General features: G+C 45.8%; 2 protein-coding genes across 2 annotated transcripts; one reads left to right on the forward strand and one right to left on the reverse strand.

Moving 5' to 3' along the window:
• Positions 1-6,270: 6,270 nt before the first annotated feature.
• Positions 6,271-9,291, forward strand: LOC123086833 (serine/threonine-protein kinase SAPK10). The gene is made up of 8 exons (XM_044508653.1): positions 6,271-6,804; positions 6,901-7,077; positions 7,191-7,244; positions 7,328-7,420; positions 7,733-7,825; positions 8,293-8,397; positions 8,474-8,572; positions 8,659-9,291. The coding sequence occupies exons 1-8, from the start codon at positions 6,628-6,630 to the stop codon at positions 8,944-8,946; spliced, it is 1,086 nt and encodes a 361-aa protein (XP_044364588.1). The 5' UTR covers positions 6,271-6,627; the 3' UTR covers positions 8,947-9,291.
• Positions 9,292-9,780: 489 nt separating this feature from the next.
• Positions 9,781-12,415, reverse strand: LOC123086832 (serpin-ZX). Its single transcript, XM_044508652.1, has 2 exons — positions 11,927-12,415; positions 9,781-10,842 (listed from the first exon to the last, which is right to left on the reverse strand). The coding sequence occupies exons 1-2, from the start codon at positions 12,341-12,343 to the stop codon at positions 10,060-10,062; spliced, it is 1,200 nt and encodes a 399-aa protein (XP_044364587.1). The 5' UTR covers positions 12,344-12,415; the 3' UTR covers positions 9,781-10,059.
• Between the last annotated feature and the right edge of the window lie 30 nt (positions 12,416-12,445).

The following is a 12,445-nucleotide window of genomic DNA, read 5'->3' on the forward strand; positions in this document are numbered from 1 at the left end:
CGCCTACTCCGACCGCCGCCAAGCCGCGCCACGCCAGCGAGCTTGCCGTTCGGCCTCGCCCCGCCGCCGTTCTTCCTCGGCTCGCCGCCGCCGCTACAGTGACCGGGAGGATCCAGATCTGGATCGGGGTGAACAGTAACCCTAGGTCATTTTTTTCCCGTCCCGAAATTCTTGATCTATATGCTCCTGTTCAAGGCCCCGTAACTTTGCATCCGTAGCTCCGATTCATGCATATAGCATATCAAAATGTTCATCTCAGAGAGTACATCATTTCATTCCATTGCATCATTTTCATTTGAGTTCATCTTGATGCCCGAAATGCTGTTAGAAAAGGGCTACTTGAGTTAATTGTCAGATCTGCTACTCCGTTTAGCACTTTTGTCATTTTTGCCATGATTTTTGTGTGCATGCTATGCCCGTGAGTTCTACATATGTTTTGTTAAGGGTTTTGTCATCTCTCCAGAGGTGCAACCCATGTATTTTTAGGATGTGTGTGGTGACTTGTGCAAGCTTGCAAAGTGGTGCACTTGCTAATTCTGTTTTCAAGGACTTAGTGATTTCACCAAGTTCTGGAGCTGTTTATCTCATGATGCCATATGTTCATGTTGTTTCCTAGTGATCCGTGCCTCTTTTGAGGATGATCAGTAAGGGAGTTTTGTTAATATTGTAGTGCTCTATCCATCCATGTATTTGTTTGCAATTATGGAGCACCCTAGCTTGAGTCAATCGAGCTCTACTTTTGCTTCGTTGCGAATCTGGGCAGATCGTCAACTTGTTTGCGATTTTGCCGGTGATGTTGTAGTTGATCTGTGCATGCTATGCCATTGTTCTTGCCATATCTAGCTTGCATTTTGTGCCTTCTTAAGGGATGTATGCTTATCTTGCCATGACTTGCACTGTGGTGAGCGCATCGAGCTCGTAAACATGCCTTCGTGAGTTATGTTTCAGGATGTCCCAGTTTTCACTAAGTATGGAAACTGATTATGTTTTTGCTATGTTCGTGTGCTTGTTAGTATATTTTGTGATCCCTTTTGGCTCAAGGTCACTAAGGGACTTTTGTTAAGCTTGTTGAGTAGCTCTATGCCATGTCTTTCTTTGTCATGTTCAGGTCCTGTAGCATGTTGTTTTGTTGCTCCGAAGAGGGCTATATGATCTGAAATTCCAGACAAGTGTTAATTTCACTAAGTCTGATATCTGTTTTACTATTTGCGTTTTTGCCATGCTTGTTTGAATCTGTTAATGGATGATTTGGCCGTAGCTCGGTGCTAGACTTTTGTTAAGAATCTTGAATTCTTCCCTGTCATGTATTTTGTTGTCATGTTTGGGTGCTGTAGCATGTTCATTTCATTGCATTTAGAGGCCTACTTGCCGTAAATCGCAGACCGGTGTCATTTTTGAAACGCTTGCCATTTCCAAACCGTAACTCCGATTCCGGCGTTCTTTATATCGTTTTCAAGCGATTTCATCTCATCTTTCCAGTGGCATACTTGGATTTCCAAGTTGAGGCCAGGTTCATGCATTTCCTGTCATACCTTGCATTTCGCATCCCGCATAGCATATCATCATTTCATCATATTGCTTGGCCTTGCACGTGGTTGATTGTATCCTTGTTGCTTGTTTGTCTTGTTTGGGTAGAGCCGGGAGATGAGTTCGCTAACGAGGAGCCCGTTGAGTTTGCTTTCGAGGATCCAGTCAACTCTGACAACTATGCAGGAAAGATGATCATACCCTCGAAATCACTACTATCTTTGCTATGCTAGTTTGCTCGCTATGCCAATGCTATGATGTCTACCACTTGCTTGCAAGCCTCCCAAATTGCCATTTCAAACCTCTAACCCACCTTGTCCTAGCAAACCGTTGATTGGCTATGTTACCGCTTTGCTCAGCCCCTCTTATAGCGTTGCTAGTTGCAGGTGAAGATTGAAGGCCGTTCCTTGTTGGAACATCTTTTATTTACTTGTTGGGATATCATTATATTGCCATGTTATCTTAATGCATCTATATACTTGGTAAAGGGTGGAAGGCTCGGCCTCTTGCCTAGTGTTTTGTTCCACTCTTGCCGCCCTAGTTTCTGTCATATCGGTGTTATGTTCCCGGATTTTGCATTCCTTACGCAGTTGGGTTATAATGGGAACCCCTTGATATTTCGCCTTGATTAAAGCTTTTCCAGCAATGCCCAACATTGATTTTACCATTTTCCACCTAGCCTTTTCTTTCCCTTGGGTTCTGCAGACTCAAGGGTCATCTTATTTTAACCCCCCCCCCCCCGAGCCAGTGCTCCTCTGAGTGTTGGTCCACCTGTCAGCTACCGGTGGCCACCAGGGGCAACTCTGGGCTGGCCTACCCGTACCTAAGAGAATCTGAGTGTGCCCTGAGAAAGAGATATGTGCAGCTCCTATCGGGATTTGTCGGCACGTTCGGGTGGTGTTGCTGGTCTTGTTTTAACCTGTCGAAGTGTCTTGAGTTACCGAGATACCGAGTCTGATCGGAATGTCTTGGGAGGAGGTCTATTCCTTCATTGACCGTGAGAGCTTGTCATGGGCTAAGTTGGGACTCCCCTGCAGGGATTGAACTTTCGAAAGCCGTGCCCGCGGTTATGGGCAGATGGGAATTTGTTAATGTCCGGTTGTAGATAACTTGAACCTTAATTAATTAAAATGAATCAACTGAGTGTGTTACCATGATGGCCTCTTCTCGGCGGAGTCCGGGAAGTGGACATGGTGTTGGAGTAATGTTTGCGTAGGTTGCTCGCTAGTTTCTCGCACGCGCTTTGCCTCCTCTTCTCGCTCTCTTTTGCGAATAAGTTAGCCACCATTTATGTTAGTCGCTTGCTGCAGCTCCACTTATATTTTACCTTGCCTTACCTATAAGCTGAAATAGTCTTGATCGCGAGGGTGCGAGATTGCTGAGTCCCTGTGGCTCACAGATTACTATTACACCAGATGCAGGGCCTGATGATTCCGCTCCAGCAGACGCGTATGAGCTCAAGTGGGAGTTCGACGAAGACTCTCAACGTTACTATGTTTCCTTTCCCGATGATCAGTAGTGGTGCCCAGTTGGGGGTGAACGAGACCGTTGTCGCATGTTGGGTTCTCTTTTATTTTGGCGCCGTAGTCGGGCCATGAGTGTTTGGATGATATAATGTTATTTTATGCACTTGATTGACGTGGCGAGTGTAAGCCAACTATGTTGTCTCCCCTTTTATTATCATATTACATGGGATGTTGTGAAGATTGCCTAACTTGCGGCATATGCCTTCAATGCGATTATATCTCTAAGTCGTGCCTCGACACGTGGGAGCTATAGTCGCATCGAGGGTATTACACGAACAAAGATCTAAAAGCTCAGTTACTTGAGAACTAAATCGATCATTCAATTCTATCACTTGTTGATCTATTGCAACATTAAACACATCTACTTTGTAATGATGGAGAACTATGGTGTTGTCATGCTCATTTCGAGATTTTGTCACATCAACATATCTAAAATTGCAATATATATGAAAAACATGAATTAGTTGCATGATCTAGCCATTGATGAGTAAGTAGGTAAGTGACTAAATCTCTACATTTTAATTCAAATAATCATAGACAGATAGGGGAAGAGACATACTTTTGATCCATCTCCGGGATGTCAATCTCATGTTTCGCACAAAACGATTTTACATCTTCAAAAAGACGGTCCCACCCATCATCTCTCAGTTCAGCAAGCAACTCCTTCGTGTTAGAAACACGATCTAACACAAGACACAAGACATCTGTGATTTTCATGATTCTTTACATGAGGTGTATAATGAACACAAAATCAAGCGTCATTAGGATTTTTAGGGAACCTCTAGCATCTCCTCTTGAGTTCCTTGTAGCTGAACGATCAGCTGCTACACTTCTTAGCACTGAAATTGTTGCGGTAAACATCTTTAACAAACTTTTGATGGATTTGTTGTGGGAACTCTACCTCGTGTCCCCGACCCTTTGTAAAGATCCTATTTGATTGGACTCTCTTCCTGTGCCAAGCTCTCCTAATTCAATCTCTCTAGCAATTTCAACAGCCTGGTTTTCTAGCAGCTCCTCATTGCATTTGGGAAATGCACTAACTGTATTTACTATAAAATTGGCATCGTGAGAAAAATTATGGACCTCATGTACCTCCCTTGAAGCAGCAACAAGAGCCAATTGGAGTTGATGAGCTAGGCAATGAATATAGTATGCATATGGGCACTCTTTGAGAATTAGAGCTTTTAGCCCATTCCGCTCTCCCCTCATATTGCTAGCCCCGTCGTATCCTTAGCCTCTAATATCTTTCACATTCAACCCATTATCAACTAGGATGGTAATAATTGTGTTTTTGAGAGTCAAAGCACTAATGTCTCTAACATGAATAAGATCAAGAAAATGTTCTCTTATCACCCCTTCTATGTTTGCAAAACGAAGAACTACTGCCATCTGTTCTTTTTTAGACTCATCTCTACATTCATCAATCATGATAGAAAATTTGCTATGACCAAGTTCTTCTTTAATTGAGGTCTTCACTTTTTCAGGAAATATGCTAGCAATTTCCTTTTGAATAGTTGGTGAGGTGTACTTTGCATTTCTTGGAGCATTCTGTAAAACTTCATGTACATCCTTATTATAAGAAGCCAAAAGCTTAATCATTTCCTTGAAATTACTTTGGTTCTTGGAATCCTCGGATTCATCATTTCCTCAGACATGCTTGGAACATTAACCACCTGATGCAATCAACATAGAATAATTATTAGACATCAAGTATTAAAAATTTCTAAATGTTTGAAATTAAATTATTCTCCTCATGGCATCAATGGAAGTCTTTAGCCTTAGTCTTGCATCAAGAACCATCTTCTTAGTTTCTTTTCTAATCACCTCATCAACATGACTCATTTTATTTTTCAGGTTTTCATAACACAGAACTGCAAAACTGTGAGCTGAGTTGGGAGTAGTGCCATATGCATGAGGAAAGCACATTCTTTTCTATTGTTAACCTGTTTCCACTTATCAAATCCTTTGATCGTGAATATGTCTGAACCACACTTTCCAATTGGCTTCTTCGAAAAGAGAAAACAAGGCAAGCAATAGGCAAGATTTGTGAGAGGTGAATATTCCAACAAGAAATCATTTGTGAACCAATCACTTTGAAATCGACGACGGCCAGCCCCTGTCCCATTAAATTCACACTCATCATCAATACATGAGCTGGTCTTAAAGGCATTAGCAGGGATCAATACTAGGATGTTGTGAGGGTGTTCGCAATGTAGAACACATGAGTTATCTTGGAATTGTCGATCTCTCGGAACAAGATGCGATGGAGTTTAAGATTTGTAATCAGAAACTCACACGCAACTTCCAAATGACCCAATGGAACATTGCTAGTGTTTCATTAAAATCAATAGAGCACGAGTCTGAATAAATTGAAGTTTAGTTTAAGCTATGTAATTTGAAAGTTTTTTATGTATGAGTTGTAACATTTGTATTTGAATTATAATCGTATTGCAAAATTGATATTTGAATCATTTCAATGTCTGAAGAAAAAAAACGACTTACAAAAAGAAAAGAAAAAGGAGGCTGATAAGCAGGGGATTTTTTAAAGCCTTGCGTTAGGTCTCTGCGCATCGATCTAAATTTTACGAACACGTCCGAACATAAACATTTTATAAGCGGACAAATAATGTTGCCCGTTTGGGTTTTGGATTGGAGATGCCCTAGTCAAGACGGCAAACCAAACCGACCCAACCTAATGCAGTCATTAGCTACAGCGAGTCAGCCGATCAACTCGAGCCGCTGGTGCCGAAATGAGAACACACCCACAGCGCTAAATCAATCGGAGCCGTCCACGCGCACAACACGTCACCCGATCACCATCCGATACGCATAGAGCGGCGGTCCGCTCAACTAACCGACCTGAAGAAGTTCAGGCTGTCGCCCGTGCTCCACGCGGTACGCCTTCCAGCCACCCCTCCAGATATTTTCAGCCTCCCCCACCACCCTACGCCTACGCCCACGCCCACGCCACCGTCCTACAACAGACACCGACATCCCGGTCCCGCCCGTACCCCACCGCGCCGGGTCTGCACGTCATTGACCGACGCCGCTTACGTGCACACCACCGGCGCCCTCCCGTGACAAGGCCGACGCGCGGGGCCCAGCGCCCACCGGCCCACACGTCGGTTAGCGGGGGGCTGGGCTAGGAGGACGCGACACGCCCCCCGCCCGTCTTCCCCACCGGACTGGAACTGGATAGTTCGCCTGCGAAGCAGAGCGGAGAGAAAAATATTTTAAAGATCGAGCGATCACGCAGAGCGACAGGGAGGAGAAGAAACCAGAGCGCGGCGATTTTATTAATAGAGAAATAAAGGCTGCCGGCGGGGCGTGGGCGCGGGGTGAAAAGCGCGAGGCGATAGAGAGAGATCACGAGGTGGGTTTTCTCCTCCGCCCAATCCAGTCCACCACCCCGGAGCTGGAGCTCATCATCATCAGCTAACTAAACTAAAGGGGAGAAGGCAAGGTGTGTGTGTCTCTCTCTCTTGGATCGCGGGGTCACGGGAGGAGCGAGCTCGGTTGCTTTGCTCCCGGCGCCGGCGGTGGGTGGAAGGGAAGGGGAGAGGGGAGGGAGGGGATGGACCGGGCGGCGCTGACGGTGGGGCCGGGCATGGACATGCCCATAATGCACGACGGCGACCGCTACGAGCTCGTCAAGGACATCGGCTCCGGCAACTTCGGCGTCGCGCGCCTCATGCGCAACCGCGCCGACGGCCAGCTCGTCGCCGTCAAGTACATCGAGCGAGGGGAGAAGGTACTCCTACTACTTCTACTACCAGAGCATCGCTAGTTCTTCGTCTCCCTGCGCGGGACGGAATCAGAGCTGAAGAGCTTGCGTTCGTGTAAGCAGATTGACGAGAACGTGCAGCGGGAGATCATCAACCACCGGTCGCTGCGCCACCCCAACATCATCCGCTTCAAGGAGGTCATCCTCACGCCCACGCACCTCGCCATCGTCATGGAGTACGCCTCCGGCGGGGAGCTCTTCGAGCGCATCTGCAACGCCGGCAGGTTCAGCGAGGACGAGGTCCGCCCATCACCCTCCCCCTTCCTTCCTTCGCCATGACGTTCTCCGTTTCTCATACGTGGACTACTAGTGATCGATCACTGTACTAACCGCCCAAGCCTCTGACTTTTCAGGCGCGTTTCTTCTTCCAGCAGCTGCTCTCAGGAGTCAGCTACTGCCACTCCATGGTACTCTTTCCTTTTCGGGCGATTCCACAGTTTGTTAGGCTGTTACGGTAGCTACGACTGAAATGGTTTCGTCTTTTGTTAAGCAAGTATGCCATCGTGACTTGAAGCTGGAGAACACGCTGCTGGACGGGAGCACGGCTCCTCGCCTCAAGATATGCGACTTTGGCTATTCCAAGGTACTCCCTCCGTCCGGAAATACTTGTCGAAGAAATGCATAAAAATGGATGTATTTAGAACTAAAATACGTCTAGATACATCCATTCCTCCGACAAGTATTTCCGGACGGAGGGAGTACATAACTTACTAAAACAAGATACTTGCTTCACTGTCGCGCAGGCTTTCAGTTTTCAGCAATCAACATAGTATTTACTCTGTTTACATGCCAGAATGGGGGTTATGCTCTGCTTGCCATCCTAGTAGTTTTTTGTGTCCTAGTGTATCGACCTGTTATTCTACTCATTCCTCATTCCTGTTTCGTGTATTTGCAGTCGTCGGTTCTTCATTCGCAACCAAAATCTACGGTTGGAACACCGGCGTACATTGCTCCGGAGGTTCTTCTCAAGAAGGAATATGATGGAAAGGTATGCATACCAGGGTTTAAAATTTCAACGAAATTTCATTGAAAATTTCGCATATTTCGGCGGGGTATGAAATACTTATAGCCCTGAAATTTCGAGTCCAGTTCAAATTAAAAAATCAAATTAGGTTAAAATTCATTAAATTTGAAAATTCAAAATGCCAAATAATTTCTGAAATACGCGGAATTTCCAAAATTCCGCATATCTCGGTGACGTCCGAATTTTTTTGTTTCTGAAACTAAAGGCCTTGAAGCATACATATTGCTGCTCCATGTAAATATTACTTTTCATGATATCCTGATCCTGTTGTTTTGTGTAATGTTCATGCCCATTTTTCTCCAACCATATTTGCATTGTGAAGATTTCCATTCGTGAGATGCATGATGTATAATCCCATGGTACTACTAGACTCTGCGATGTGTCATCTCAAGCTACCTGCCGCTAATCCTTTGTTCTTCGATGAAATGAAGATTGCGGATGTGTGGTCCTGTGGAGTGACGCTCTATGTTATGCTAGTTGGTGCATATCCCTTTGAGGATCCTGATGAGCCCAAGAATTTTAGGAAGACAATTCAGGTTCCCATTCTTATAGCTATCTTAATCTCTTGACCATCTCTGTTCTGATCACAAACTAATGAGCTTGCTTTGCCAGAGGATATTGAGTGTGCAGTACTCGATTCCAGATTACGTGCACATATCTTCCGAGTGTCGAGATCTTATCGCCAAGATTTTCGTTGGCAACCCAGCTACCGTGAGTAGTACTTATATCTACTAACCATGTAGTGTTGTCACTAGATTGTTGCGTGCAGTTTATTTTAAGGTTGATAACTTTTGCAGAGAATCACAATCCCTGAGATAAGAAACCATCCGTGGTTCTTGAAGAACCTCCCAGCTGACCTGGTGGACGACAGCACCATGAGCAGCCAGTATGAGGAGCCTGAACAGCCGATGCAGAGCATGGACGAGATCATGCAGATCCTGGCGGAGGCCACCATCCCGGCGGCCGGTTCTCGGATCAACCAGTTCCTGAACGACGGTCTCGACCTTGACGACGACATGGACGACCTTGATTCAGACGCCGACCTCGACGTCGAAAGCAGCGGGGAGATAGTGTATGCTATGTGACGGTGCAAAACCTCTCGACGAAGCAGTTCTTCTATAAGTTGACCGTAAGATGCCAAGCTACTCGAGACTCTCAGAAGGGATAGGGTACCGCGGTGCTTGATAGCCCGCCCACAAATGTTACTTTGTTGTACTAGTTGGTCTCTGTACTTCCAATGTTGTAGTACAACGGTTTGGCCTTTTGGATGTGACCTTGTGTTGCTCCAATGCTGTGTTGACTATCTCTGCTGATTTGAGAACTGGTAGATCATCTGTAACCCGTGTCATCACATCATCTTTGTACCATGTATATGTGTTGTAGGCAAATAAGAGACACTACAGCTTGATCAGTTTCGTTTCGACCTTTCAGTTCAGATGAGTTTGTGTGTTTCTGCATTGTGGTTCTTGCTACGATTCAGTGTATCCATTTACGTGCAGGGCTCCAGGTGTTGAGATATGCACTCGGTTCAGATAAGAGACTCTCATATTATTGAGCAATTTGAGTTGTGCATATTAATATCAGATTTCAGCATATCGTGGGCTCATCTTACCTATTGAGAAGTTCAGGAGTCAATAAATTATGAACCATTGTGGAATCTTTCTGTCTGTGAAATTCAGGAGTCAATACTCGAGACACTCAGAAGGGACAGGGTTTAAAATTTCAGCATATCGTGGACTGACAACGATAGGGCCACGGAGGACAACGTCGCTCTCGGCGCCTGATCAACCAAACCCACTCGTCTAACAATCCAGATTAACAAAATAATCCAGATCATTCTCGCAAATTATGCAAAGACCATGGCTCATACTTCGCTAAGAAGCATTTGGCCAGCATGGGCATCTCATGCATCGAGCAACTGAAAGCACAAAACTCCACAGCAATCCTGGATTATTGTCACTAACTCACCACAACCTCCATCTCATGCATCAAGCAACTGAAAGCACAAAACTCCACAGCAATCCTGGATTATTGTCACTAACTCACCACAACCTCCATACATCAAGCAAGCCATTATTCGAAAACAAAAAACATCCACCGGATTTATTGCACAGGCAGCATGATCTAAAGTTGAAACCCCCTCCACTCACATGTGATAGTTGAGGTCACTGCCAATGCAGCGATCCAGAGCAAACACATCATGGAGACACCAAGGGATTGAACACATGACCGACGAATAGCACCACGCCTGTGAGGTCTTCTCGGATAAGGAAGAGGAAAGGGTGATCCGCGACGAAATCCACCTTCACGGGCTCTACTGGCAGTGACCTAAGTGTGACCACAGAAGCAGTTGCCGCGGCAGCCTCGGTGCCTTCTTCGTTCACCTCGACAAACGACTTGTGGAAAACGGACGAGACGTATAAGCCCGCCGATGAATCCACCATCTCCGAAAGATCAGCCTCTGCGCTGAACGGCAGCTGGAGACCCAAACCTTTGAGCATATCAGACGCTTCAAATCCAAACAATATCTTGAACTTCGGAAGCTTGAACTGCCCGACAGGAACCTTCTGCATTGGGATATGGTTCTCCAAGAACTCTGGTTCGGTGCTCAACTTGTTGGCCAAGTTCCAGAGACCATCCTGTGCTTCTGGAAGAAGAATGTACATGGAGAACTGCCTCTTGTCCTCGCCTTGCTGGTAAGGAAGCTTCAGTACCTTCAAGCTGTCAGAACACGAAATGTATTGCTTCTTTGTACTGGACATGAATGGTGTTTGAACTGAGCTCCCATCAAGGAGGTGGAACTTCTCATCTTTTGTCTTGGACGCGTCAAACTTCTCAGTCCAGGCTCCTTTGAAATAAAGGGCATTACCAAGAACCAGTCTAGTGGTATTGTCAACAGACCCTGCAGGGAGGATCTCTTTGATGAGACCTGTTGTGATTTTATCTACCCAGGAGTTCACCTGACCAGCAACTTCAGCAGCCTGGACCATTGCAAAATACATCAATACTTAGAACAACTGAAAAATCATACTAATGCTCATTTAAAGTTGCTCGAAATGTATACTCATTTAAATGGTCATCACACCAACTAGGAGCGACATTGTGCAATACCACTACTGATTTTTTGACAATTCTAATCCAGTAATCTTTAGTTTATTTTTGTACATTATCTTAGAAACAAAATCCCCATGAAGGTAATAAATGAAAACGACAAAAAGACCCTGAAAACGCTTAAATACAGGCCAACGAATTTGGAATGCCCTGGGCATTCCTATTGATCTAACATACATACTACACTCAAGAGCCTAAAAATGTCAATATCAACAAATTCCCCAGGCTTCAAATCACTAGATAGCACACTATGAAAATTGCACTTCTAAAAAGGAGTATATTTCATCTCAAAAGTAACGGACTAGCTATGCCAAAACCGCACTAATGCAAGTTCCAGTGTGTAAATTATCTGTACAAAGGGGAAATCTAAAGAGCAAGTTAGCAACATGACACCATAAAAAGTAATACTTCCAAAGTTCCATTAATTTCTACTGTTTAGTAAACACCTATACTTCAATGATTAAATTGAGCTCTTTTGGCACGGCATCAGTAGTTCATCACATTTTAAAGCTTGATAAGGAAATAATTTGCACAGGCCTGAACGCTTAGCAGTAGAACATTCAGTCGAATTTATTGCATTTACCAAAACAGCCGAAAGACAAGAGGCTTCAGCAATGCTCTTCTATAGCTACCTATACGTATATGTAGCAACTCCATACAACAGTACCAAAGCTCCTGGTGTTCAACAAAACAGTATGGAAACCACTAAATTACAAATCTAGAATGGTTAAAAGACCTATCGAAATACCACCCCATATCCATATCTACATCACACCTGCACAAAACAACCACTTTCGGAGAAAGAATGACACGGCGAACTGTAAAGACACGAGTAGATGAACTACCAGCTAGTGATGTGCACAAATAATGAGCAAATCTGTACTGTGTATTTTTTTTTCTGGTGAAGGATCTTGCCGTCGTTGCAAGAACTAGCTAGACAAGGAAGGGGATCACCTTAGTTTGGAAGTCCACGGACTGCGTCTCGGCCTTGTACTTGCCCACGGCGAGATCCTTGAAGGAAGGCTTGAGCTTGAGCGACGCGTCGACGAAGACGCCGTTGGCGAAGGCGACCCGCGGGCCGCCGGCGCCCGACGCGTCGGCGAGCACGACCTGAACCACCTGCTCGGCGAGCGCGTGGAGGTCCTCGGACCCGCCTTTCTCCGCGGACCCGAGCGCGGCGGCGAGCTGGTCGCGGGTGGCGCCGCCGGCGCCGGCCGCGACGAGGCTAAGCGCGACGTGGAGCGAGAGCGGGGAGAAGGCGGCGTTGCCAGCGGAGCCCTTGGCGTGGGAGGGCGAGGAGATGGCGGAGGCTAGGCGGAGGGCGAAGCGGGTCTGGTGCCCGATGGAGAGGCGGATGTCGGTGGTCGCCATGGCCGGGTGGTTGCTCGTCGGACTTTGGGTGGACTGGAGAGGAAAGTGGGATGAACGTGCGATTTTCTAGGGTTTCAGGGTTCTCACTGGTTATGTAGCGGG

The sequence above is a fragment of the Triticum aestivum genome, chromosome 4A (assembly GCF_018294505.1).
Source record: "Triticum aestivum cultivar Chinese Spring chromosome 4A, IWGSC CS RefSeq v2.1, whole genome shotgun sequence".
Taxonomy (NCBI): Eukaryota; Viridiplantae; Streptophyta; class Magnoliopsida; order Poales; family Poaceae; genus Triticum; species Triticum aestivum.